General features: G+C 44.5%; 1 protein-coding gene across 4 annotated transcripts in view; it reads right to left on the bottom strand.

Annotated features, from left to right (window-relative positions):
- Nucleotides 1-662: 662 nt before the first annotated feature.
- The window catches only part of LOC144596748 (butyrophilin-like protein 8), a 49,852-nt gene continuing 24,229 nt past the window's right edge, over nucleotides 663-26,285 (bottom strand). For all 4 annotated transcript variants that reach the window (XM_078405497.1, XM_078405495.1, XM_078405496.1 and 1 more), the window contains exons 3-6: nucleotides 22,432-22,761; nucleotides 11,550-11,834; nucleotides 7,446-7,550; nucleotides 663-5,879 (exon numbers count right to left, since the gene is read on the bottom strand). In XM_078405497.1, the coding sequence (XP_078261623.1) occupies nucleotides 7,459-7,550; nucleotides 11,550-11,834; nucleotides 22,432-22,761 (707 nt within the window). In that variant the 3' untranslated portion in view covers nucleotides 663-5,879; nucleotides 7,446-7,458. The remainder of the gene's footprint in view (nucleotides 5,880-7,445; nucleotides 7,551-11,549; nucleotides 11,835-22,431; nucleotides 22,762-26,285) is intronic.

Genomic DNA, 26,285 nt, shown 5'->3' with positions numbered 1-26,285 from the left:
TACTCTAGGTGTGGTCTCGCTAGGGCCCTGAACAACTGCAGATGGACCTCTTTGCTCCTATACTCAACTCATCTTGTTATGAAGGCCAACATTCCATTGGCTTTCTTCACTGCCTGCTGTACCTCCATGCTTTCCTTCAGTGACTGATGCACTAGGGCACCCAGATCTCGTTGTACTTCCCCTTTTACTAACTGGACACCATTCAGATAATAATCTGCCTTCCTGTTCTTACCACCAAAGTGAATAACCTCACATTTATCCACATTAAACTGCATCAGCCATGCATTTGCCCACTCACACAACCTGTCCAAGTCACCCTGCAACCTCATAGCATCCTCCTTGCACTTCACTCTGCCAGCCAGCTTTGTGTCATCTGCAAATTTGCTAATGTTACTTTTAATCCCTTCATCCAAGTCATTAATGTACATTGTAAATAGCTGCGGTCCCAGCACCGAGCCTTGCGGTACCCCACTGGTCACTGCCTGCCATTCTGAAAAGGACCCATTAATCCCTTTTCTTTGTTTCCTGTCTGACAACCAATTTCCATTACAAAATAAAGTCTAGTGACAGAGAAATCACTGTAATAGAAAACTGTCGGCCACAGCCAGGCAGTATAAAAAAGAATAGAAATTGAAATAGTAATAGCAAAGAAAACACAGGTTAGGAATGTTTTTATTTTATCCAGTAGGTCACCCTAGATATATAGTTCGAGAGAAATAGCAAGATCAAGATTGACATTGAAAATACAGGTAAAAATGACTCTGAAGGTAATCTCAAGAGATAAAGTAAAATGGTAATCAGAAATGTAAATGACATAAATCATGAACATTATTTAATATAACACATGCACTATGCATATATCACGTTGGTCAATCAATTGTGAAATATATTGATATACAGTGATATGGTCATGCGAAGGGTCCCATAATCACTAACGCACCACACAATACATAACCAATCAATTTGGCTTCAATAGTGAGGAAGTAATATTGTCCAGGCCTCTGTAGAAAATTCCCTGTTCCTCACTGAATGAACTAGGGCAATGGGGTGATTATTTTAAATCACCCACTCCACAAGGCATGAAATAAGGCATCTTTGGCACCAGAATTTCAACTTTTATCAAATTTTTAAAAAGGTCAAAGTATTTTTTCAATGGTAATGGATGGAAAGATGCTGATGTTCAGAGGGACTTGTGTGTCCCTATACACAAATCACTAGGAGTTAACATGGAGATAATAGCAAGCAATGACAAAGGCAAATAGTGTGTTGACAAGAGAATTGGTGAACCATAATGGACGCATCTTACTACAATGATACAGGGCCGTCTGAGAAAACATCTGAAATACTGTGCACAGAACTAGGAGCTTTATCTAAGGAAGGACATACTTGAGAAAGATTTAGTGCTATTGATGTTTGCCAGATTGATTTGTGAGATGGTGGGTTTATCCTGAGAAGAAACTAAGTAGATTGGATCTCTATTTGAGTTCAGAAGAGAAGCGATCTCAATAAAATGCACAGATTTCTTAAGTGCCTCAAGATAAGGGATTGCTCATCTAGGTCAGAGATAAGAAGAAATTTCTTTATCTGGAGACAGGTGGAAATGTTGAATTTTCTTCCCAAGAGGGCTGGTCTGTTCAAGGCAGATTTATATAGTGATTTTGCTTTAAAAGGGAATCAAGAGGTACGAGGATGGAATAGGAAAGTGTATCAAAGGTCAAAGATCAGCCATCATCTCATTGAAAGTACGGCCTCTATTACTTGTATTTTTATGGTCGGTAGTCTCTTTCCCCAGTTTACTTTACCTTTCCTCAGATGGCCACCTTTATATCACAGGGTTAAACTGTCAGTACCTTTTTCTAAATTAACCCCAAGTACTTTAAAATAGACTGTATTTGGTTCCAGGTGAGATCTCACTAATGCCCTCCTCAACTGCAACAGAACAAGGTCAATGTTTGATTTCCTGCTTAATTACCATTAAATGCAGTTCATGATGTTCCAGGCATTTACTAATGGGTCTGACATTGGGGCCAAGAGGAAACGTACTAATGTATAAGTTACACCAGAGTAAGTCTTCCAAAATCAAGTCATGACATTTACTAGGCTACATTACTACAGATATCAGAGCCTCCAATTACCAATTCTGCATGTGGTCTCATTCCCACTGTATGATTCCTCTCTGCCTCCCCCTACTAACCCCACCTTCATCAGAAGACAGTCTACAGCCACTTTGGTTCATTCCAAGTGATATTCAGAAGCAGTGGACAGGGAAGGCTACAGGATCAGACTGCATCTCAGCTGTAGTACTGAAGACCTGAGCTCCAGAACAAGCTGGGCATCTCTGGGGGTATAGTTACACCCTTTGAGAACCAGTCACCGGATGGTTTTAGTATTTTACAATAAATTTTAAATAATCCTGTTTTAGTGGATAACTTTAATGTAGTTATAGTGGCCAGTGTTTTAGATTCTTGTTCTAGTGAAGTGGTTTTAAATCAAGATGACCGTTGAGCAGCGGTCAGGCTGGCAGTTAACATTTAATCCCACCATTTGTGGTAATTTAAATCAAATTAGTGGGATTAATCATGTTACTGTTATTTGTCCAAGTAAGGATGTTATTTCTGCACTGAAAGTGGTGTTACCTTTAATTCATTAATGAAAAAAAAATTGGTAAGAAACATGCTTATGTTCAAATAAGATGGAATGTGGCAGCTGCTAAAGAATGGCTCATTATCAAGCAAAAAACTGCTAGTGAACCTCAGCGGGTCAGGCAACATTAACGGACAGTCGAGGTTTCATGTCCAGATGCTTTACCTGGACTGAAAGAGCAGACAGGAGCAATAGGCAGTTTAAAGAGATGAGCGGCAGTGGATGGGGTAAGAGCTGGCAAGCAATAATTGGTTCTATTGTGGAGGCATTATCAATCTATTGCATGCCGTTATCTCAACTGCATTGGCCAGCCAATAACAGTACACTCATAGAGGACAACGCGATTGGCTTGGGGCAGTTTCTTCCAGTGTCCAGAATGGCAATGGGTCGTTCTCCACAAGGATCAGTTTGGGTCAGCACAAGAACCACAGGCACCCAAATTATTAGAAACTTCAAAAAAGAGCAGCTTTGGTAAATCTGGATTCTCAATGCAGGTCATGGCAAGGAGGGAAGAAATCTGAAATTCTGTTTGTCCATTTCCTTCACAGATGCTGCTTGACCTACTGAATTGGCTGTTCCTTGAATGCATCAACTAGAGCTGCCTGGAATTCAATGCTACAGTTATTTTTTAAGTGCCATTTTAAGAAGATTGTACAAATCATATTTTCAAAGGGATATTGTTGTACATGGATAATTCTGAGAGTTTGGTCTATAAAGAACTGAAATCATTTTCGAATGTTAAACAGAAAATGTGATTATATACAGTTTGCAAATCAAGATGAAACAGCTCGACTAAAAAATTCATTCATATAACTCCCATAAAAAGCTGCCCTGCTCCTGAAATTTGTCTGAACAAGGAGAGCATTATTGCATACTTTGCTGGGCGTCTTTGAACTGGTCAGAAATTCACCTCCTCTTTCATCGGCAGTATTTATGTTCTTTCCAACTTAAACCTATGTCAATAGCAATAGAAACATCAAAATAAATCTGCAGCAAGATTTTCCAAACTTTGCTAGTCTGAAAAATAACTGTTCTTATTTACTCACAGAATAACCAGACATTCCTGATCGTTTCCCTCAAAGCCGTTGATTAAAAGGCCAATACTGAGCTTGTTTGATCCCAGGTATGTATTCGCATAGGAATCACTCTTCTCCGCCTTCCTACCGTCAATCTCTCCACACACCCCTGCTACCATCACAGCAGCATCCGCTCATTCAGCAGCAACATCGCAGAAGCTGCAAGATTTGCTTGCATTGTGGTACGCTGGCTGCAATGATTGTACCCGCTGTAGCACCACCGAGAAGTGCGAGAATTTGCAGCAGAAGAATATCACCATGCTGAATCCAACAACTGTTTTCTGCCTGGGATCACCCAGAAGGTCTCAATGTATGACAAGTAGCGGAGGCCCATTCACAGTGGTGGTTTAATGACTAATAAGAATCTGGTGCCATTTTTTTCAGATTATTGTGCGACCAGGGTAAGAGAGTTTAGATATAGCCATGATCCTCCACGGCTACAGCTTCCAACCCATTGACATAGAACAATCAAAAAATATTCTGGATGAACTGCAAATGAAATTGAACCTCTGGTTGAGACGTCGTTTATTGAAAATGCTACACGTAAAGGAGAGAGGTGAGAGGGATCAACATCTTCATTGGCACAGTGGTTGAGTTGTTGTCTTATAGCTCCAGAGACCCGGGTTCGATCCTGACAAAGATTGCTGTCTGCACAGAGTTGTACGTTCTCTCTGTGACCGCGTGGGTTTCCTCCGGGTAAATCTATGTGCAGAGTTGCTGAAATGATTCATGTGCTGGAACAGCTTCTTCTCTGTTGTTATCTAATCTTTATATATTAATGACACAAATATATTAATGTTGTGGGAGTCCAGACCCAGGGGCCACAGTCTAAGAATAAAGGGGAGGCCATTTAAAACTGAGATGAGAAAAATCTTTTTCACCCAGAGAGTTGTGACTTTGTGGAATTCTCTGCCACAAAAGGCAGTAGACGCTAATTCACTGGATGAATTTAAAAGAGAATAGATAGAGCTCTAGGAGCGAGCGGAATCAAGGGATATGGGGAGAAGGCAGGCACGGGTTACTGATTGTGGATGATCAGCCATGATCACAATGAATGGTGGTGCTGGCTCAAAGCATCAAATGGCCTCCTCCTGCACCTATTTTCTATGTTTCTATCAATCCTCCCATAAACCAGGGTGTAGTTCCCAATCTTCCAACCTACTTCATTGCACTTTTTTCTCTGCACCTGTAAATCTCTAAAGTATAATACTATATGTATTCTGCACTCTGGGATTTTTCCCTTTGCACCACCTATTGTGTGAGGCTTGATTGTACTCGTGTATGGTATGATTTGACACAAAATGTATTTCACTGTATCTTGTACATGTGACAATAGTAAACCCAATACTAATGTGTCATGTTTTACTGGGGTATCGCTTGGAGATTATTATACGTTCCTGGGCGATATCTATAGAAATGTTTGAACCAGGGGGATTTAGGATTAGTTGAGAAAATCATTGCCCCATTTGGTGCAAAAACCTTATGGATTACATTCCCACAATACAAAAATAATGAAGTTGATCTAATACTTAGACAGTAAAATACCTTGAATCAATGGATTAATGATCAAACTATGGGCCTCCATCTGAGAGGCTGGCAGAATAAATGGGTTTGAAGAAAATTTCCTCTGCTATTTCATAGCATTAAAACTCTCCTTGCCTCCCATGAGATTAAATAAATCGGACAGAGATAACAATGTGCAAACTGTGTCAATTCTCCAAATAGAGATTTCTCTGAACAGTAACAAATGCTAAGGCATCCAGTCCCTAACGAGCATACTAGTTCTAAAGAAGAATTTCTACAGTCGACACAAATCACAACTTGTGAGTTGCAGAACATCCTGATTAGACAGTGAATTTGGTCTGACATTTCACCGTTAGGCAAGTTCAGAGCTCTTTGACAAAGCTGAGGCCCCACTGAAATGTGCTAAACAAAGAACTCATTAAATAAATAGTAATGGATCCTGTGGAGAGCAGCTCTCGAGAAAGCCAGGGATTCCATCTCAGATGGCTCTGGTGTCACAGAGGGGGAAGGAGAATGAGTCCTTGGTGTGTTCAGATGAAACCAAGTCCTTTCCACCCCCCTTCAGATCGTCCTGCGTCTGCAGCGGAGGCATCCTTTAAGCCAGAGTCTTCAGTGACACAGTCACACAGGGGAAATCTGTGAATAAGAGCAGATATAGTGGCGTTTAAGCGGCTTTTGGATGGGCACATAGTATGCATGGAATGGAGAGACATAGATCACATGCAGGCAGAGATTAGTTTAGCTTGGCATCATGTTCAGCACAGACATTGTGGGCAGAAGGCTCTGTCCTCGTGCTGTACTGTTTGTTCTATGTTCTATGTAAGAGCAGTGGTTTAATACTCACTTGCTTCATTAATCTGTAACACTAGGGAGCAGGCAGTCTTGTGGAAATTAGAATGGTATCGTATGGACAGCTTATTCAAACCCCCTCACTAGAGATTTCATGTACAGTACGTGATTCCTTTTAGAAATAATCCAATAGAAACATCCAAGTGTAGTAAAATTAGGAATGAAAATAAAGCATAAACCAACAGAATTGACTCAATCCCAAACTCACACTCCAGAGCAGCTAGTGAGTAATCGTCAGCAATGGAACTCAAATTCATACCCTTTGGGGAATTAGACACAAAATGCTGGAGTAACTCAGCGGGACAGGCAGCATCTCTGGATAGAAGGAATGGGTGAAGTTTTGGGTCCAGACTCTTCTTGAGTCTGTAGAAGGGTCTTGACCCGAAACGTCACCCATTCCTTCTATCCAGAGATGCTGCCTGTCCGCTGAGTTACTCCAGCATTTTGTGTCTACTTTCAGTGTAAACCGGCATCTGCAGTTCCTTCCTACACCCTTTGGTGAATTATTGCATTCAGTTCTGGCCAACTCAGTAATGATATATTAAGATCGGAGACAGTGCTGGCCAATATGCACTGCACTAACACAGGGTTTAAGTGTTACAAGGATAGGCTACGCAGTCTCTATATTCCCTCCATTTAGCAAAATTGTGGCGTTTGAAATCATTAAAGGTCTTCAAAGGTTAAATGGAGAAAAACAAATTCCTCTGAGCTAGAGGGCATGACCTTGGAGTCAGGTGGCTCAGGGTTGTCAGAAGTCCCTCCGTAAAAAGGGCAATGGGAATCTTTCCCCTCAGGATAAAATCCTGGGGATCAAATGGCGTGTTCAAGAAATCAAAAGAAGACAGACAAAGCCCACCGTTTGACCAGTTTTTACAAAATATTAAATGGTCAGCTCGACATAGATGACCACATCTACACCAAACCCAAACCAATCAGGAGTAGACGAGGGCATTCGATTCAATTTGAGATACCAGCTATCAAGACAGGTGTTTATAGCAATTCATTCTTCCCTCGCACAATTAAAGCATGGAATAGTCTTCACCTTACTATAGTTACTCAACCAGACGCAACTAAATTTAAGGCAGCTCTTCTTTTCCAAGAAGCCCTTCTTGCTTAAGTCCATACTCCGCCACCTCCAGTTTAAATTCCATTTGGAATATTTTGGAGGACCAAGAACCAAGAACCAAGAACAGATTTTAAGGCAAGGCTATTGTTGAAAATGGAACGCAGACATGCATGAGAAACAGATTAGTCATCGTCTAAACAATTGACAGAATGGAGCTGAGGCATAAAGGGCCTCCTCCCGTTGCAATGTGCAACTCATGAAGACTTTAACATTCACTGAATACATACCTTTCCCAAATTGTTACCAACTGCTGTATATTGTAACCGTCAAGATCAAAGAGCAGACAATAGTTCCCACTGCACCAGCTGCGATATGCCAAGGTGACCCTGGAACTGGGAGGGGTGGGCAGAGATTGAAAATATAAATATTACATGACTATGAAGCACAGAAGCTGTTGAGTACATCAGCATTTTAAACCACTTATAAATAACTTGCACTTAAATTAAAATCAGGCCATGGAGATATCTTGGACAGAGTCACCCTCCTGCCTGGGTTGGCTACCACTGTTTCCAAGGCAACTGGTTGAGGCTCTTCAATTGGTGGCACAGTACCAGAGGAATGCTCTTGACGTTAGCCAAGAGAGAGGCCAGTTATTGTCAAATTGCAACTCAGTCAAGTACATTGTGGCTGAGCATAAGGGTTGGCTTAGCAACACAGAGTCTCCCGAGTTCCCAAACATCAACATCCTGCAGGGTGCCACTGGAAGAAGCCCAACTGGATCAGCCACATGTATACTGTGGCCACAAGAGCAAATCAGAGGCTGGTGTCTTGTGAGAGTAACTCACTCCTGAAACAAGTCTTTTCAGCCGCCATAAGGCACAGGAATATGCTGGAATAGTCCCACGCCATTGACGAACACAACTCCGACTCTTGAGAAACTTAACATAACACAGGGCAGAATGAACTGGAGATGCTGGTTTATACCAAAGATATAGACACAAAATGCTGGAGTAACTCAGCGGGACTGGCATCATCTCCGGAGACTTTTTGATAGAGGTCGTCTATCCATTTTCTCCAGAGATGCAGCCTGACCCACTGAATTTCTCCAGCATTTTGTGTCCATCGCAGGACAGACGAGTCCGCTCAGTCATCACCTAACGGCTGCGGCTCGCTAGCAGTCTGTTCGTCTTTTTTCCTTTTTGTTTGTTGTGTGTCGGTGTTGGGATGGTTTTTTTTTTTTTTTTGGTTGTGTATGTGTGGGGGGTGGTGGTGTGGGAGGGGGGGTGTGGGTGGGGGAAACCTTTATCTTTTAGGTCTCTTCCTCACGGCGCGGGGTGCGGCTCGGCCGCGGGGCCTTCTATCGCCTGGTGCGGCTCGGCCGCGGGGCCTTCCATCGCCCGGTGCGGCTCGGCCGCTGGACTTAACAGTGCCCGGTGCGGCTTGGCCGCGGGGCCTTCCATCGCCCGGTGCGGCTCGGCCACGGGGCCTAACAACGCTGGTGCGGCTCGGCCGCTGGACATAACAGTGCCCGGTGCGGCTCGGCCGCGGGGCGCAACATCGCCCGGCGCGGCTCGGCCGCGGGACTTTTCATCGCTGGTGCGGTTCGGCTGCTGGACTTAACATCGCCCGGTGCGGCTTGGCCGCGGGGCCTTCCATCGCCCGGTGCGGCTCGGCCGCTGGACTTAACATCGCCCGGTGCGGCTAGGCCGCGGGGCCTAACATCGCTGGTGCGGCTCGGCCGCTGGACTTAACATCGCCCGGTGCGGCTCGGCCGCGGGGCCTTCCATCGCCCGGTGGGGTTCGGCCGCGGGGCCTTCCATCGCCCGGTGCGGCTCGGCCGCGGGGCCTAACATCGCTGGTGCGGCTCGGCCGCTGGACTTAACAGTGCCCGGTGCGGCTCGGCCGCGGGGCCTAACATCGCACGGCGCGGCTCGGCCGCGGGACTTAGCTGCGCACGGCTCGGCCGCGGGGCCTAACATCGCCCGGCGCGGCTCGGGACTTAGCTGCGCACGGCTCGGCCGCGGGGCCTTCCGTCGCCCGGATCGGCCGCGGGATGTTTCAGCGCCCGGTGCGGCTCGGCCGCGGGGACTTCCATCCCCTTGCGGGGACTGTGCGGGTCGGTCGGGGACGAGCTGTCTGTCCGTGGGCGTGGGGAAGAGAGTGGAAGTTTTATTGCCTCCATCACAGTGAGGGGGTGTTTGGAGTCACTGTGATGGACGTTATGTGTTGGGGTCATGTGTCTTGTGTTCTTTTTGTGTGTGACTGCTATGTAATTTCGTTCGGTACCTCGGTACCGAATGACAAATAAAGCTCTGTTGACTGTTGACTGTTGACCCTATTACCCAACGCAAACATTCTCATCACCAGTGCAATGTGGCTGCGGTAGGCATCATCTGCAGATATTCTCACAGGCATCTCCCGCAGCAACTCCCACATCTACTACCACCAAGGAGGACAAGAAGTAGCAGATGCAGGTTCTCCTTGCAGTTGCACTCCATCCTGACTCGGTAAGACATCGCCATTACTTCATCTTCATTGGGTCTCAGCCCTGGAATCCCCCCCCCCCCAACAGACTGTGTGGGCTCCTTCACCAGAAAAACCCAGTGATTCAAGAAGGCTGCTCTCCCCAACCTTCTCAAATGGCAAGAAGAAATAGGCAATAAATGCTGGCCTTAGCAGCATTATGCAGATCCAACAAATGAATTTGTTTAAAAAAAACTTCACCGCAGCCAGAAAGATTAGTTTCAAAATAAGTATCTCCTTTTATTTTATTTTTTTTATTTTTTAAACGGAAGTATTTGACACGTGCAACAACCTCTCAGCCATATTCTGAGGCAAAGGTGTTATTTATTCACTCTATTAAAGCAGATCTTGCATCATTTCCCTCTGCCACACTTTCACTGCATTTCAGTGGAACTGGCTTGGGCTGTGATGTGGAAATGCAGTGGGCGAAGCTGCCTCCTCCTTGCTTATGCTAACTGATGGGTTTTTTTTGCAATCCGCAACTGTTTTCAAATCTCTGCTCCAAACCTAGACTTAGGGCGGCACGGTGGAGCAATGCTAGACTTGCAGCCTTACAGCGCCGAAGACCCGGGTGTAATCCTGACTGCGGGTGCTGTGTGTACGGAGATCATACGTTTTTCCCATGACCCCGTGGGGTTTCTCTGGGTACACCGGTTTCCTCCCACATTCCATAGACGTACCAGTTTGTAGGTTAATTGGCTTTGGTGAAAATTGTAAATTGTCCCTAGTGTGTAGGGTAGTGCTGGTGTGTGGGGATCGCTGGTCGACGCAGGCTCGGTGGGCCGAAAGGCCTGTATCTTTAAACTAAACCTCTCCATCCATCGGCTCTGTGCTCTCCCTGCTCTATCTTCCCGACTCCACAGTTCTTCCTTCCATTTTGCCCATTGAACATCAAACCAAACAAACTATGTAACAATTTGCAGGACTGAGAGAGAGCCCTTGAGAAGGATGAGCCGCTGTAGTCCTTCTGCCGAAGGTACTTCCGCCAAAGAAGTTCTGGGATTTGCAGTGATGGTGAGATATAAGAGTTATATATTTACAAGTCAGGGTAATATGACTTGGAGGGGAACACGAGATGGGAGGAAAATAAATATTAGCCCTCTCTAATGGTTAAAAACAGCCAGCCCCTTCGTGTAGGGAGAGCATTCAGCCCCTTGAGTTTGTTCTGCCCCTTTGAGATCACAGCTAATCCTTCATCTCAACTAGTTCAGAATCTTTCTGACACTTGATCGCTCAATCCCAAGTACATACCTCAGACTTCCCTGCAGGGAACTCACCAAACCACTTGACCCCTCACAGATTTCCTGCCCTCCCACTGCCAGTCCCTGCACCCAACTATACCATTTGCAATGACTGCGTCAGCAGACGGAATACACCAGCTCTCCTCCTCCTGGGTTTGTGCACCTTGAGCAACTAAGAAAAATATTCCTCTTTCACCCAAAGCGACACCATCTTGATGCAACCATCACTTCACTGGCTGAAGCTGCGGAAGCATGCGCGGCAGAGAAAGAGGACGGCCATTTCGGGGCCATTCAGGGCGGGACAGCAGTAGAGTTGCTGCCACACACCCGATTCAATCCCGACTACGGGAGCCTGTCTGTACAGTTTGGACGTTCTCCCTGTGACCTGCGTGGATTTTCTCCGGTATCTCCGGTTTCCACCCACACTCCAAAGGCTTACAGGTTTGTAGGTTAATTGGCTTTGTAAAATTGTAAATTATCCCTAGTGTGTGTAGGATAGTTTAAGTGTGTGGGGATCGCTGGTCGGCGCAGTCTCGGTGGACTGAAGGGTCTGTTTCTGCACAGTATCACAAAACTAAAATTAAACTAAATTCCAGGCACCGTTAAAGAGCTTGCTTCCATACTCACACAGAACCACAAACACAAAGGACACTGTCTCGTTCAGGTAGCGATCCCTCATGGTGCAAGTATAGTTATTCATGGGCCCACGGCCCAGGTTCAGCACGCTCCTCACTCGGATGCTGCCATCTGTACTGTTCAGGCTCTCTGTGTGGGCGTGCTTGGTCAGCTGTATTCCCAGCCCGTTCTCCCAGGTCACTATCGGCTCCGGGAACCACCCAGAAGATTTACACACCAGCAGAGAGAGGCCCTGGTCGGTCACGTGGGAACGAATGACTGGCGGTCCACCAATGGCTGGAGAGGAAGAGCAAACATCTGTAACACTCGTACCCTGGACATCCTCGCTCTCCCCCCCTCCACGGGCAGAAGAGACAAAAGCTGGAAAACACATGCCACCACACTTTAACTCCCCTTCCTATTCCCACACTGACCTTTCTGTCATGGGCCTCCTCCATTGTCAGAGTGAGGTCAAACGCAAATTGGAGGAACAGCACCTCATATTTTGTTTGGGCAGCTTCCAACCCAGCAGTATGAATATCGACTAATCTAACTTCAAGTAATCCTTGCATCTCTCTCCGTCCCTCCCCCACCTTAGTCATCGCATTAGTTTCACTGTTGTCCTGATGAGTTTCATTGCCTGTATAACTCGTTATCACCTAGACCATTGTGGGCTCCACGTTTCCTTGATCGTCGTTACTTTTTTGCATATCTTTCATTTATTTGTTCTTTATCTCTCTATATCATCTTCAATATTTCTCGTTTCCCTTTCCCCCGATTCAGGCTGAAGGGTCAACCCGAAACGTCACCCATTGCTTTTCTCCAGAGATGCTGCCTGACCTGCTGAGTTATTCCTTTTTGTGCCCATCCACTAGATTCACAAACAGCTCTTTCCCACCATTATCAGACTATTGTACAGACCTCTCATATTGTAAGTCTGTAGTTTGATCCCCCAATCTGCTTTGTTGTGGTCCTTGCACTTTGTTTGATCTGCACTTTCTCTGTAGCTATAACACTATATTCTACACTGTTCATTTTCTCATTTGAACTATCTCGAGTCCTTATGTATGGCTTTTATTTGTAATCACGTAGGGATGTTTTGTTTACCCAGATAGCATTCAAAACTAACTTTTTCACTGTATCAAAATACACTTGGACAGATATATCGATACAAGGGGTTCAGAGGGATATGGGCTAAGCGCCGGCTAATGGGACTAGCCTAGAATGGCAACTTGGCTATCGTGGACAAGGTGGCCCGATCCTGTTTCTATGTTGTATAGCACTATGACTCTATATGGGTACACATGATAATAAACCAATATCATACCATAACATAACTTACTGCAACAAGAGACAGCAGTCTGACCACTTTGGGTCTACCAGCATTATGACTAGGGCTGAAAGCCAGCTCTCAACTTCACCTGCCATCCCTGAAACGGGACAAGCCTGACCTGCAATCCTTTTCTTTCCAATATATTCCCTACAACCTATTTTCAGGCTGCAACAGTGGTGATAATAGAGCTGCTGTCTCACCGCTCAAGAGACCCTTGTTCAATCCTCACCTTGGTGCTGTCTGTATGCGGTTTGTATATTCCCCTTGTGACCGCATGGTCTTTCATAGAAACATAGACAATAGGTGCAGGATGAGGCCATTTGGCCCTTTGAACTAGCACCGCCATTCATTGTGATCATGGCTGATCATCCACAATCAGTAACCTGTGCCTGCCTTCTCCCCATATCCCTTGATTCCACTAGGCCCGAGAGCTCTATCCAACTCTTTTAAATTCATCCAGTGAATTTGCCTCCACTGCCTACAGTGGCCGAGAATTCCACAAATTCAAAACTCTCTGGGTGAAAAAGTTTCTTCTCACCTCAGTTTTAAATGGCCTCCCTTTTATTCTTAGACTGTGGCCCCTGGTTCTGGACTCCCCCAACATTGGGGACATTTTTCCTGCATCTAGCTTGTCCAGTCCTTTAATAATTTTATACGTCTCTATAAGATCCCCTCTCATCCTTCTAAACTCCAGTGAATACAAGCCCAATCTTTCCAATCTTTCCTCATATGACAGTCACGCCATTCCGGGGATTAATCTCGTGAACCTACGCTGCACTGCCTCAATAGCAAGGACGTCCTTCCTCAAATTAGGAGACCAAAACTGCACACAATACTCCAGGTGTAGTCTCACCAGGGCCCTATACAACTGCAGAAAGACCTCTTTACTCCTATATTCAAATCCTCCTGTTATGAAAGCCAACATGCCATTAGCTTTCTTCACTGCCTGCTGTACCTGCACGCTTACTTTCAGTGACTGGTGTACAAGGACACCCAGGTCTCGTTGCACTTTCCCTTTACCCAATCTGACACCATTGAGATAATAATCTGCCTCCTTGTTTTTGCCGCCAAAGTGGATAACCTCACATTTATCTACATTATACTGCATCTGCCATGCATCTGCCCACTCACTCCAAGTCACCCTGCAACCTCCTAACATCCTCTTCGCAGTACACAGTGCCACCCAGCTTTGTGTCATCTGCAAACTTGCTGGTGTTACTTCTAAATCCATCATCCAAATCATTAATATATATTGTAAAAAGTCGTGGCCCCAGCACCTAGCCTTGCGGCACTCCACTCGCCACTGTCTGCCATTCTGAAAAGGGCCCATTTATTCCTACTCTTTGCTTTCTGTTTGCCAACCAATTCTCTATCCACGTCAATACCCTACCCCCAATACCACGTGCTCTAATTTTGCTCACCAACCTCCCGTGTGGGACCTTATAAAAGACTTTCTGAAAGTCTAGATACATTACATCCACTGGCTCTCCCTCATTTATTTTACTCAAAAAATTGCAGAAGATTAGTCAAGCAGGATTTCCCCATCATAAATCCATGTTGACTTGGACCAATCCTTTCACTGCTATCCAAATGTGCTGTTATTACCTCTTTAATAATTGGTCATGCTCAAGTTTCCTCCCACAACCCAAAGATGTGCACATCGATAGGCTAATTGCTTCAAATGTGTGGATGAGGAGTAGAATCTGGGAGGACAAAAATCAATGGGAAAGTGGGGAAAATAGGTTGTGGGGAATATTTGTGGGGAATGAGATTGCTCTTCTTCTATACAGTAAGGAAATATGGATAGTGGTCCAACTTCACAGGACAAGTACTGGAGTTGACCATTCAAATCCAAACTGGACCTCTGGTGCAAGGCAGCAGCAGAACAATTGGAAAGAAAAGTGGCCACCTCATAATGTTATGTCATCTGAGCCCTCAAGGATGGAGACGACCTCTTCAAACATACATTTTTCAGAATATATTGCCCTCTCGGAAATGTGCGCAACAACTCAATGATGGAACTAAGCCACTTCCGAGAGAGGTTTGGAGCCTATAACACTGATAATATCGCAGCGAGTCAAATGTGGGTGGTTAATGTTGTGTCTCTCTTTAAGAAAGGCTTCAATTGTTTGAACGTAGGAAACCAAGGTGGTGTTAAAGGTCTGTAACAAGTGGTCTATCGTAGAGAATGGTGCTGGGTCCATTGTTGTTCACTGGTTATATTAACAAATTGGATGTTAATATAGTTGGCGTGGATGGTAAGTTTATGAATGACACTAAAATTGGCTGTAAGGTGGATAGTGAAGAAGGTTCCCAAAGAATATAATGGGATCTTGATCAACTGTGCCAATGGGCAGAGGAATGGCAGGGAGTTTAAGTCAGATTAATGAAAGGTGTGGTATTTTGGTATAAGATCACCCCTCATCCTCCTGCGCTCCAGGGAATAGAGTCCCAGCCTACTCAACCTCTCCCTAAAGCTGAGATCCTCTAGTCCTGGCAACATCCTTGTAAATTTTCTCTGTGCCCTTTTCAGTTTGACAACATCTTTCCTATAACATAGTGCCCAGAACTGAACACAATACTCCAAATGCAGTCTCACCAATGTCTTATACAACTGCAACATGACCTCTCAACTTCTATAAATACTCTGACTGATGAAGGCGGATGTACCAAAAGTCTTTTTGACCATCTTATCTACCTGCGACTCATCCTTCAAGGAACCATGCACCTGCGCTCCTAGATTCCTCTGCTCTACTGCACTCTCCAGATCCCTACCATTCACTGTGTAGGTCCTGCCCATGTGAGACTTCCCAAAATACAACACCTCACATTTCTCTGTATTATATTCCATCAACCATTCCGCAGTCTGCCTGGCCAATCCATCAAGATCCTGCTGCAATTTTGTGCAACCATCTTCACTATCTGCATAAACCACCCACTTTTGTATAATCAGCAAACTTGCTAATCTTGCCCTGTATGTTCTCATCCAAATCTTGCCATGTATGTTCTCATCCAATCTGTGGCTTTTTAATCTGTGGATTAATCTGTGGCTTTTAAAATAAATGTTAATCTGTCATTCAGAATCAATTCCAATATATTAACAGATGTGGAATTACTCTACCACTACTGCAGCATCCAGGGAAGACTGATAATTGATGACTCACATATGGTTTCAGGATTAAGGAACATAGATTTGGAACAAAAGATACAAGGGCCATTAATTATTTTTATACAGAGAAGGGTAATGAGCTGGAGCATGCTCCCTGTAAAACAAAGATGATCTGGATGATGGTGTGGCAAATTGGATTAGTAAATATGCAGATGATACTAAGATAGGTGGTGTAGTTAATAATGAAGTAGAGTTTCAAAGTCTACAGAGAGATTTGGGCCTTTTGGAAGGGTGGGCTGAAAGATGGCAGATGGAGTTTAATGCTGATAAGTGTGAGGTGCTGCATTTTGGTAGGACAAATCAAAATAGGACGTACAGGGTAAATGGTAGGGAATTGAGGAATGCAGTGGAACAGAGGGATCTGGGAATAACTGTGCATTGTTCCCTGAAGGTGGAATCTCATGTGGATAGGGTGGTGAAGAAGGCGTTTGGTATGCTTGCCTTTATAAATCAGAGCATCGAATATAGAAGTTGGGATGTAATGTTAAAATTGTACAGGGCATTGGTGAGGCCGAATCTGGAGTATGGTGTGCAGTTCTGGTCGCCAAATTATAGGAAGGATGTCGACAAAATGGAGAGGGTACAGAGGAGATTTACTAGAATGTTGCCTGGGTTTCAGCACTTAAGCTACAGAGAGAGGTTGAACAGGTTGGGTCTTTATTCTTTGGAGCGTAGAAGGTTGAGGGGGGACTTGATAGAGGTTTTTTAAATTTTAAGAGGGACGGACAGAGTTGACGTGGGTAGGCTTTTCCTTTTGAGAGTGGGGAAGATTCTAACAAGGGGACATAGCTTCAGAATTGAGGGACAAAAGTTTAGGGGTAACATGAGGGGTAACTTCTTTACTCAGAGGGTGGTGGCTGTATGGAATGGGCTTCCGGTGGAAGTGGTGGAGGCAGGCTCGATTTTATTATTTAAGAGTAAATTGGTTAGGTATATGGATAAGAGGGGATTAGAGGGTTATGATCTGAGAGCAGGTAGATGAGACTAGGTCAGAGAGAGTGGTTGGCGTGGACTGGTAGGGCCGAACGGGCCTGTTTCCGTGCTGTAGTTGTTATATGGTTATTATTATAAAGGAGGCAGAGGGTGGGGGTGAGGAGCAAGGTCAATCAGGGATTTTGGAAGGGAACTGGGTGGCCTGAAGGAAATACCTTGCAAGGTTGCAGTGAAAGACCAGGGGAATGGATGTGACAGGATTATACTTCAAGGGCCAGCAAGGACTTGGTTGGTGAACGGCCTCCTGCAATTCGGCAGCAATTTGTCGAGACCATGAACCCTCATCTGACTGTATCATGCCAGAGGATTAGCTACGAGAGGTCTGTGGTTAGGTATCTATTAGATGCTGTCCCGTAACAACATGACTGGGACTGGATACTGCTGCTAACCTTTCCCATGCTCCTGTAATCCTCTTCATTTCAACTTGTGACTCAGTATTAAAAGATGTACGTCTCTGGTTGCCTGGCAGATGGCTCAGATTGGAAATCCTTCACTGTCCAGTGGAAGCACACTCTAGGCTGTTTAATGATGAAAAGGATGAAACTGTGTTGGCTCGACCCAAGGGTACTTCTCCAAACTTTATTTTTTTTGCCACTCATTAGCCCATGTAGATTCTGCTGCAGTCAAAATTTGGACAGTAGAGTTTTTCCACTGTAATTCAGTACATTTGACAATAATAAACCAATACCATAACCAGGATGACAGCATGCAAAATAATTTCCTGTATTAACCAAGGAATTGAGTAAAGGAAGGTTATGCTGGAACTGTACACAACACTGGTTAGACCACAGCCTAAGTACTGCCTACATTTCTGGTCACATTAAAGATGAGATATGATTGCACTGGAGCAGGTGCACAGAATCATGAGTCTGTTACGAGGAGCAGGAAATGGTAGTCATGAGGAATGACGGATAGGTTGTTGTTTGGCAGAGAAGGTAGCTAAGCTATATAAAGTCACAAAGGATTTAGACAGACTAAACAAGAACTGCGGCTAAAAACCAGGGATGAAAGAGTAAATGTAATTTGTAGAAGGATAAAAGCCAGGCGAGACATTTCTTCTCACCCCGAGGGTGGCTGGCACCTGAGATTCACTGCCTGAAAGGATGGAGGAGGTTGAAAGACATCACAGTTAAGCTGGTTTGAAGTGACATGTCCTGCACAGTGACACCCAAGAGCTGGAAGGTGGGATAACGTTACCACCAGCACTGATGTGAATGGTGATTTGCCCCCCCTTCTATGGTAAACGTCACGAGGCTGTGATTTACAGCTAATGCAGTGCGGCCACTGCTCTAATTCAGGAATCACAACGTTCAAGCAGCAGCGTGTTAATGACTTTTATTTTTAAAAGGTGTTTATTGAAGGATCAGTACTGGGACCCGAGGGGTCAATGCCAGTTTGTCTGCTGCTTGTGATATATATATATATATATATATATATATATATATATATATATATATATATATATAGGAACAAAAATGAATATGATGACTGGTTCGTAAGTTTTCAGTCAACACAAAAATTGGTGGAAATGGGACAGTGAAGATGGCAGTCAAAACATACAGCAGGATATAGGTATAGCTTAATCTGAGCAAGTGTGAGTTGTTGCACTTGGGCGATGAAATGTAAGGACCCTTAACAGCTTTGATGCATTAAGACATTTGGGGTTCAAGTTCACAGCTCCCTAAAATTAGCAACAGAAGTAGATGAAATGGTAAAGAAGGTGTATGGTGAGCAGAACATTGAGCACACGAGTCAGGAAGTTACAGTGCCCTCCATAATGTTTGGGACAAAGACCCATCATTTATTTATTTGTCTCTGTACTCCACAATTTGAGATTTGTAATAGAAAAAATTACATGTGGTTAAAGTGCACATTGTCAGATTTTATTAAAGGCCATTTTTATATATTTTGGTTTCACCCTGTAGAAATTACTGCTGTGTTTATACACAGTCCTGCCTTTTCAGGGCACCATAATGTTTGGGACACAGCAATGTCATGTAAATGAAAGTAGTCATGTTTAGTATTTTGTTGCATATCCTTTGCATGCAATGACTGCTTGAAGTCTGCAATTCATGGACATCACCAGTTGCTGGGTGTCTTCTCTGGTGATGCTCTGCCAGGCTGTATTGCAGCCATCTTTAGCTTACGCTTGTTTTGTGGGCTAGTCCCCTTCAGTTTTCTTTTCAGCATATAAAAGGCATGCTCAATTAGGTTCAGACCAGGTGATTGACTTAGCCAATCAAGAATTGACCATTTTTTAGCTTTGAAAAACTCCTTTGTTGCTTTAGCAGTATGTTTGGGATCATTGTCTTGCTGCAGAATGAACTGCCGGCCAATGAGTTTTGAGGCATTTGTTTGAACTTGAGCAGATAGGATGTGTATATACACTTCAGAATTCATTATGTTACTACCATCAGCCGTTGTATCATCAATGAAGACAAGTGAGCCAGCACCTTCAATAGCCATACATGCCCAGGCCATAACACCCTCACCACTGTGTTTCATAGATGAGGTGGTATGCTTTGGATCTTGGGCAGTTCCTTTTCTCCTCCATACTTTACTCTTGCCATCACTCTGATATAAGTTAATCTTCGTCTCATCTGTCCCCAAGACCTTTTTCCAGAACTGTGGTTGATCTTTTAAGTACTTCTTGGCAAACTGTAACCTGTAACTGTAACCTATTTTTGCAGCTCACCAGTGGTTTGCATCGTGCAGTGTAGCCTCTGTATTTCTGTTCATGAAGTCTTCTGTGGACAGTGGTCATTGACAAATCCACATCTGACTCTTGAAGAGTGTTTCTGATTTGTCATCAGATGTTTGGGGATTTTTCCTTTATGAAAGAGAAAATGCTTCTGTCATCAGGTCTTCCTTGGCCTGCCAGTCCCTTTGCGATTAGTAAGCTCACCAGTGCTCTCTTTCTTCTTAATGATGTTCCAAACAATTGATTTTGGTAAGCCCAAGGTTTGGCTGATGTCTCTAACAGTTGTATTCTTGTTTCTCAGTGTCATAATGGCTTATTTGACTTTCATTGGCACAACGTTGGTCCTCATGCTGATAAACAGAAATAAAAGTTTCCAAGGGTGATGGAAAGACTGGAGGAAAAACGAGGTGGTGAGAGCTCTCTTATCCCTGCATTAAGAAGGCAATTAAATGCACCTGAGCAATTGCAAACACCTATGAAGCCATGTGTCCCAAACATTATGGTGCCCTGAAATGGGGGGACTATGTATAAACACAGTTGTAATTTCTACATGGTGAAACCAAAATGTATAAAAATGGCCTTTAATAAAATCTGACAATGTGCACTTTAACCACATGTGATTTTTTGTATTACAAATCTCAAATTGTGGAGAACAGTCAAATAAATAAACGATGGGTCTTTGTCCCAAATATTGTGGAGGGCACTGTATGTGCAGCGTTATATATTTTTGGTTAAGTTACGTTTGGATTTCAGTGAACCCTCGCTATAATAGACAATAGACAATAGGTGCAGGAGTAGGCCATTCGGCCCTTCGAACCAGCACCGCCATTCAATGTGATCATGGCTGATCATTCTCAATTAGTACCCCGTTCCTGCCTTCTCCCCATACCCCCTGACTCCACTATCCTTAAGAGCTCTATCTAACTCTCTCTTGAATGCATTCAGAGAACTGGCCTCCACTGCCTTCTGAGGCAGAGAATTCCACACATTCACAACTCTCTGACTGAAAAAGTTTTTCCTCGTCTCAGTTCTAAATGGCCTACCCCTTATTCTTAAACTGTGGCCCCTTGTTCTGGACTCCCCCAACACTGGGAACATGTTTCCTGCTTCTAACGTGTCCAACCCCTTAATAATCTTATATGTTTTGATAAGATCTCCTCTCATCCTTCTAAATTCCAGTGTATACAAGAATGGACCAAGGGTGGGGGGGGGGGGGGTGGTGGGAATGGTATCTATTACTGCCGACTGTCTGTGATAACCGAGTAATGGATTATCATTGTATAGGTAGTAGAAACAAGGAATTGTAGGTGCTGGTTATTACTCAAAAGGACACATAGTTTGGGAGTAACTAAGCAGGTCAGGCAGCATCTCTGGAGAACATGAATAGGTGAAGTTTCGGGTCGGGACCTTCTTCAGACTCGGTCTGGAACTGGGCCTGGAATCCAGGTGAGTTGATGGACCGGGCCTGTTGGCGGCTGGGGGAGAGGCCAGGATTGGCAGAGTTATTGGTCGCAGCTCATGGATGGATGGAATGCAGATAAGGGTCATTGGTGGTGGCAGCAGTGGCAGGCACGGCCTGGAAGCAGCCAGGAAAGATGTGTGGGTCAGCGGAGGCATCAGCAGCCCAGCCTGGCGGTAAAGGTCACCACCCAGGCCTTGAAGCGGCTGAGGTGGTGGTGCAGGCTAGGGGTGGCGTTGGCAGACTGGACTGGCATTGAAGATCGGTAGGTCCGTCCGGTATAACTGAAATCCATTATAAAGTGGTCTGTAATAACGAAGGTTTACGGTGTTGTATGCATTTCTGGTTGCCTCATTACAGGACGGATGTGAAGGCTTTGGAGACGGTACCGCCTAGATTAGAGGATATTAGCTATATAATGGACAAAATAGAATTGTTTTCTCTGGAGCTGGAAGGCTGAAAAGACATCTGATAGAAGTTTATAAAATTGTGCAAGGCATTGGTAGGGTAGTCTGTTAGTCTTTATCTCAGTGTGCAAATGTCAAATACTAGAGAGCATAGGTTTAAGGTTGGAGGCTGAAAGTTTAGTTTGGTTTAGTTTAGTTTATTGACACGTGTACCAAGGTGCAGTGAAAAGCTTTTTTGTTGCGTGCTATCCAGTCAGCAGAAAGACTATACATGATTACAATCAAATAGTCCACAGTGCACAGATAAAAGATAAAGGGTGGAACATTTAGTGCAAGATAAAGTCTGATGAATAATAGTTCAAAGGTCTCCAATGAGGTAAATGGGAGATCAGCACCGCACTCGAGCTGATGAGAGGACCGTTCAGTTGCCCGATAACAGCTGGGAGGACACTGTCCCTGAATATAAAGGAGATGTGTGGTACAAGTTTTTTGCATGTAGGTTCCTGAAACATGCTACCAGCAGTGGTGATGCAAGTAGATAAAAGCATTTAAGAGGCTTTTAGACAGGCACATGGATATGGATCAGTTGTAGGTAGAAGGGATTAATTTAATTGGCGTCATGTTTGACACAGAGATTGCAGACTGAATGGCCTTGTTCCTATGCTGACACTGTTCTACAAAATCTAAAAGGATTAATATCAATTCCAGGGCATCAGGAAAAGACCAGTTGAAGTGCACAGTGCCGGTTATTGGACTGGTATTATGTTACCATCTAATTCGATATTTATTTCAACATGCAACAGAAACCAGAGGAGACATTTGTTTTTCTTACCTCTTACTCCTAACACAATGTGGGTCTCATTACTTTGGATTCGACTGGAAACGCGAAGTCCATAGATTCCAGAGTCCAGTAGAGTCACGTTTCTCTGTCTCAGGAATATGTTCCCTTCACTGGCAAAAACCTCAGCTCGGCCTTGGGACCTGGGATCTTGCTCTGTCTGGCTGATTGAAGAATTATAGATTATCGTCATGGTATCCAACTTTGTCCAACTGACAGTAGTGGCGTTCGCTTCATCTGGGGAAGAATAATGGCACCGGACAAGAAGATCCTCTCCAGCCTTCACAGTAAGGTGGTCCTCCACACACTTCACCCCCACGTGACCTGCAACAAATGATATAGATGGTCACCGAGTCCATCCAAGCCATTATTAAATCCCAGCCAGTACTCTTGCACTAACTGGTGGAGGGAGCTGTATTGATATCAGTACAGATGCTGTCAATGACATGACACTCGGGGAACAAGGGATACTGTGACAGAAGAGTGCTCTTGTAGACAAAGACAGGAGAATTTATAATGCGGACGAGGAAATAACTGTGGCATTAAACACAATTTTGCTTCCCTCTTCACTGTAGGAGGCGCACAGATGTATCCAGAAAGGGAGTCGGACTAAAGGACAAAAAGACGCTGATAGAATAATGAGAGATAAATATCACGAGATCAAGAAACAGGAAGACTTTGGATAAAACCAGGTTAAAAACAGCAAATAACGATTTAAATTTACTGTGTTTGCATGCAAATTCAATAAACATATAAATAAGGCTGCTGAGCTAATGGGGCAATTAACCATGTCAGATTACAAGTGGTTGTACCAGAGAAAGACGCAATGTGCTGGAGTAACTCAGGCTGCATCTCTGGAGGACATGGATAGGTGACGTTTCAGGTTGGGACCCTTCTTCAGACTTTTAAGAAGGAGGGGGGGGGGGGGGGGGGGGGGGGGGGGAGAGAAAGAAAGTTGGAAGAGATGATCGACATGAAAAAACATGACATTGAACAGATGAATGTTAACAAGGGATTTTTTGGTTGCACAGATGGCTGGACAAATGGCCAGAGATGAAAAGACAGAAGGTGTGAGACAAAAAGAGTTGTGAATTTTGAAGCTAGAGGAAGGAATACAGGTGGAAGGGGAGGGGTAGGAGAGGAATATGTGCAAGTTCAGGTGGGGCACTGGGGGTTAGAAAGGGGCTGTGGGGGAGAAGAGCAGAGGTTTGTGGTTTGTAGTTACCTAAAATTGGAGAATTCAATACCCAAGCGGAATATGAGGAATTGTTCCTTCAGTTTGCGTGTGGCCTCACTCTGGCAATGGAAAGATTAATGGGAATGCGAAGAGGAGTTAAAATGGTTAGCATCTGGAGGATCCAGTAGGCGTTGGCGGACCGAGTGCAAGTATTCTGCGAAACGGTCACCAAATCTTCGCTTGGTCTCACCCAGGAGGCCACATCAGCAACAACGGACGCAGTCGATGAGGTTGGAGGAGGGACACATAAATGAGGTTAGAGGACGTGCACGTGAATCGCTGTCTCCCCTGGAAGGACTACTGGATGGAGACGAGGGAGGAGTAAAACTAAATCTAATAACAGAGATTTGGCTCAAAATGAGGATATGGATGGATTCTAAACGTTCTGCACACAAAGTGTTGAACAAACATAGGGAAGGGAGATGAGGAAAGAGTTTGGCTGTACTGATGAAGGAGAACAGTAGGAAAAAAAACCTGCAGATGCTGGTTTAAATAGAAAGGTAGACACAAAATGCTAGAGTAACTCAGCGGGTCAGGCAGCATCTCAGGAGAGAAGAAATGGATGGCGTTTCGGGTCGAGAACCTTCTTCAGGAGAACAGTATCGTGCTGGCGAGAGAATATCCTAGAGAAGATGGGATTGCTTCCCCGACAACATAAGAAAACTGTTAAGTACAAGTCAAAAACCAGCATGTATTCACTTTGAATTAAATTAGACTGGTCATGTAATTACATAACTGCAGCTCATTTAGAGTCATAGTACAATACAACATGGAAACTGGCCCTTCATCCCAGGTTGTCCATGCTGGCCAAGTTGCCTCACTGAGCTAGTCCCAATTGCCTGCACCTGACCTGTATCCCTCAAAATGGTAACCATCCATTTACCCATCCAAGTGCGTTTTAAATGTTGTTATTGCACCCACCTCGACCACTTTTGCCTGCAGATGCAGTAGATGAGGTTGAAGGAGGGACTCGTAAATGAGTTTAGAGGACGTGCACGTGAACCGCTGTCCCACCTGTCATATATCTGTTACACTCCGTGTGAAAAAGTTGTCCCTCAGATTTGTTTTAAATCTTTCCCCTCTCACCTTAAACCTACGCCCTGGTGTGATTCCCTTACCCTAGGGAAATTACTGTGGCTATTCACCTTATCTACCCCTCATGATTTTATCAACCTCGAAGAATAGCCCTCACCTTCCAATGCTCCAGGGGAAAAAGGCCTAGCCTATCCAGCCTGTCCTTGTAATTCCCAATAGACAATAGGTGCAGGAGTAGGCCATTCGGCCCTTCGAGCCAGCACCACCATTCAATGTGATCATGGCTGATCATTCTCAATCAGTACCCCATTCCTGCTTTCTCCCCATACCCCCCGACTTCGCTATCCTTAAGAGCTCTATCTAACTCTCTCTTGAATGTATTCAGAGAATTGGCCTCCACTGCCCTCTGAGGCAGAGAATTCCACAGATTCACAACTCTCTGACTTAAAAAGTTTTTCCTCATCTCTGTTCTAAATGGCCTATCCCTGATTCTTAAACTGTGGCCCCTGGTTCTGGACTCCCCCAACATTGGGAACATGTTTCCTGCCTCTAATGTGTCCAACCCCTTAATAATCTTATATGTTTCGATAAGATCCCCTCTCATCCTTCTAAATTCCAGTATACAAGCCTAGTTGCTCCAGTCTTTCAACATATGACAGTCCCGCCATTCCGGGAATTAACCTAGTAAACCTACGCTGCACGCCGTCAATAGCAAGAATATCCTTCCTCAAATTTGGAGACCAAAACTGCACACAGTACTCCAGGTGCGGTCTCACTAGGGCCCTGTACAACTGCAGAAGGACCTCTTTGCTCCTATACTCAACTCCTCTTGTTATGAAGGCCAACATTCCATTGGCTTTCTTCACTGCCTGCTGTACCTGCATGCTTCCTTTCAGTGACTGATGCACTAGGACACCCAGATCACATTGTACGTCCCCTTTTCCTAACTTGACACCATTCAGATAATAATCTGCCTTCCTATTCTTACCACCAAAGTGGATAACCTCACACTTATCCACATTAAACTGCATCTGCCAAGCATCCACCCACTCACACAACCTGTCCAAGTCACCCTGCAACCTCATAGCATCTTCCTCACAGTTCGCAATGCCACCCAGCTTTGTATCATCTGCAAATTTGCTAATGGTACTTTTAATCCCTTCATCCAAGTCATTGATGTATATTGTAAATAGCTGCGGTCCCAACACCGAGCCTTGCGGTACCCCACTAGTCACTGCCTGCCATTCTGAAAGGGACCCATTTATCCCCACTCTATGCTTTCTGTCTGTCAACCAACTTTCTACCCTGTACCCTACCTCCAATACCATGTGCTCTAATTTTGCCCACCAATCTCCTATGTGGGACCTTGTCGAAGGCTTTCTGAAAGTCGAGGTACACCACATCCACCGGCTCTCCCCTGTCAATTTTCCTAGTTACATCCTCAAAAAATTCCAGTAGATTTGTCAAGCATGATTTCCCCTTCGTAAATCCATGCTGACTCGGAACGATCCTGTTACTGCTATCCAAATGCTCCGCAATTTCGTCTTTTATAATTGACTCCAGCATCTTCCCCATC

Source organism: Rhinoraja longicauda, chromosome 9, assembly GCF_053455715.1.
Source record: "Rhinoraja longicauda isolate Sanriku21f chromosome 9, sRhiLon1.1, whole genome shotgun sequence".
In the NCBI taxonomy this organism is placed as follows: domain Eukaryota; kingdom Metazoa; phylum Chordata; class Chondrichthyes; order Rajiformes; family Arhynchobatidae; genus Rhinoraja; species Rhinoraja longicauda.
Note: the sequence above shows the minus strand (reverse complement) of the source record. Positions and strands in the feature narration are given on the sequence as shown.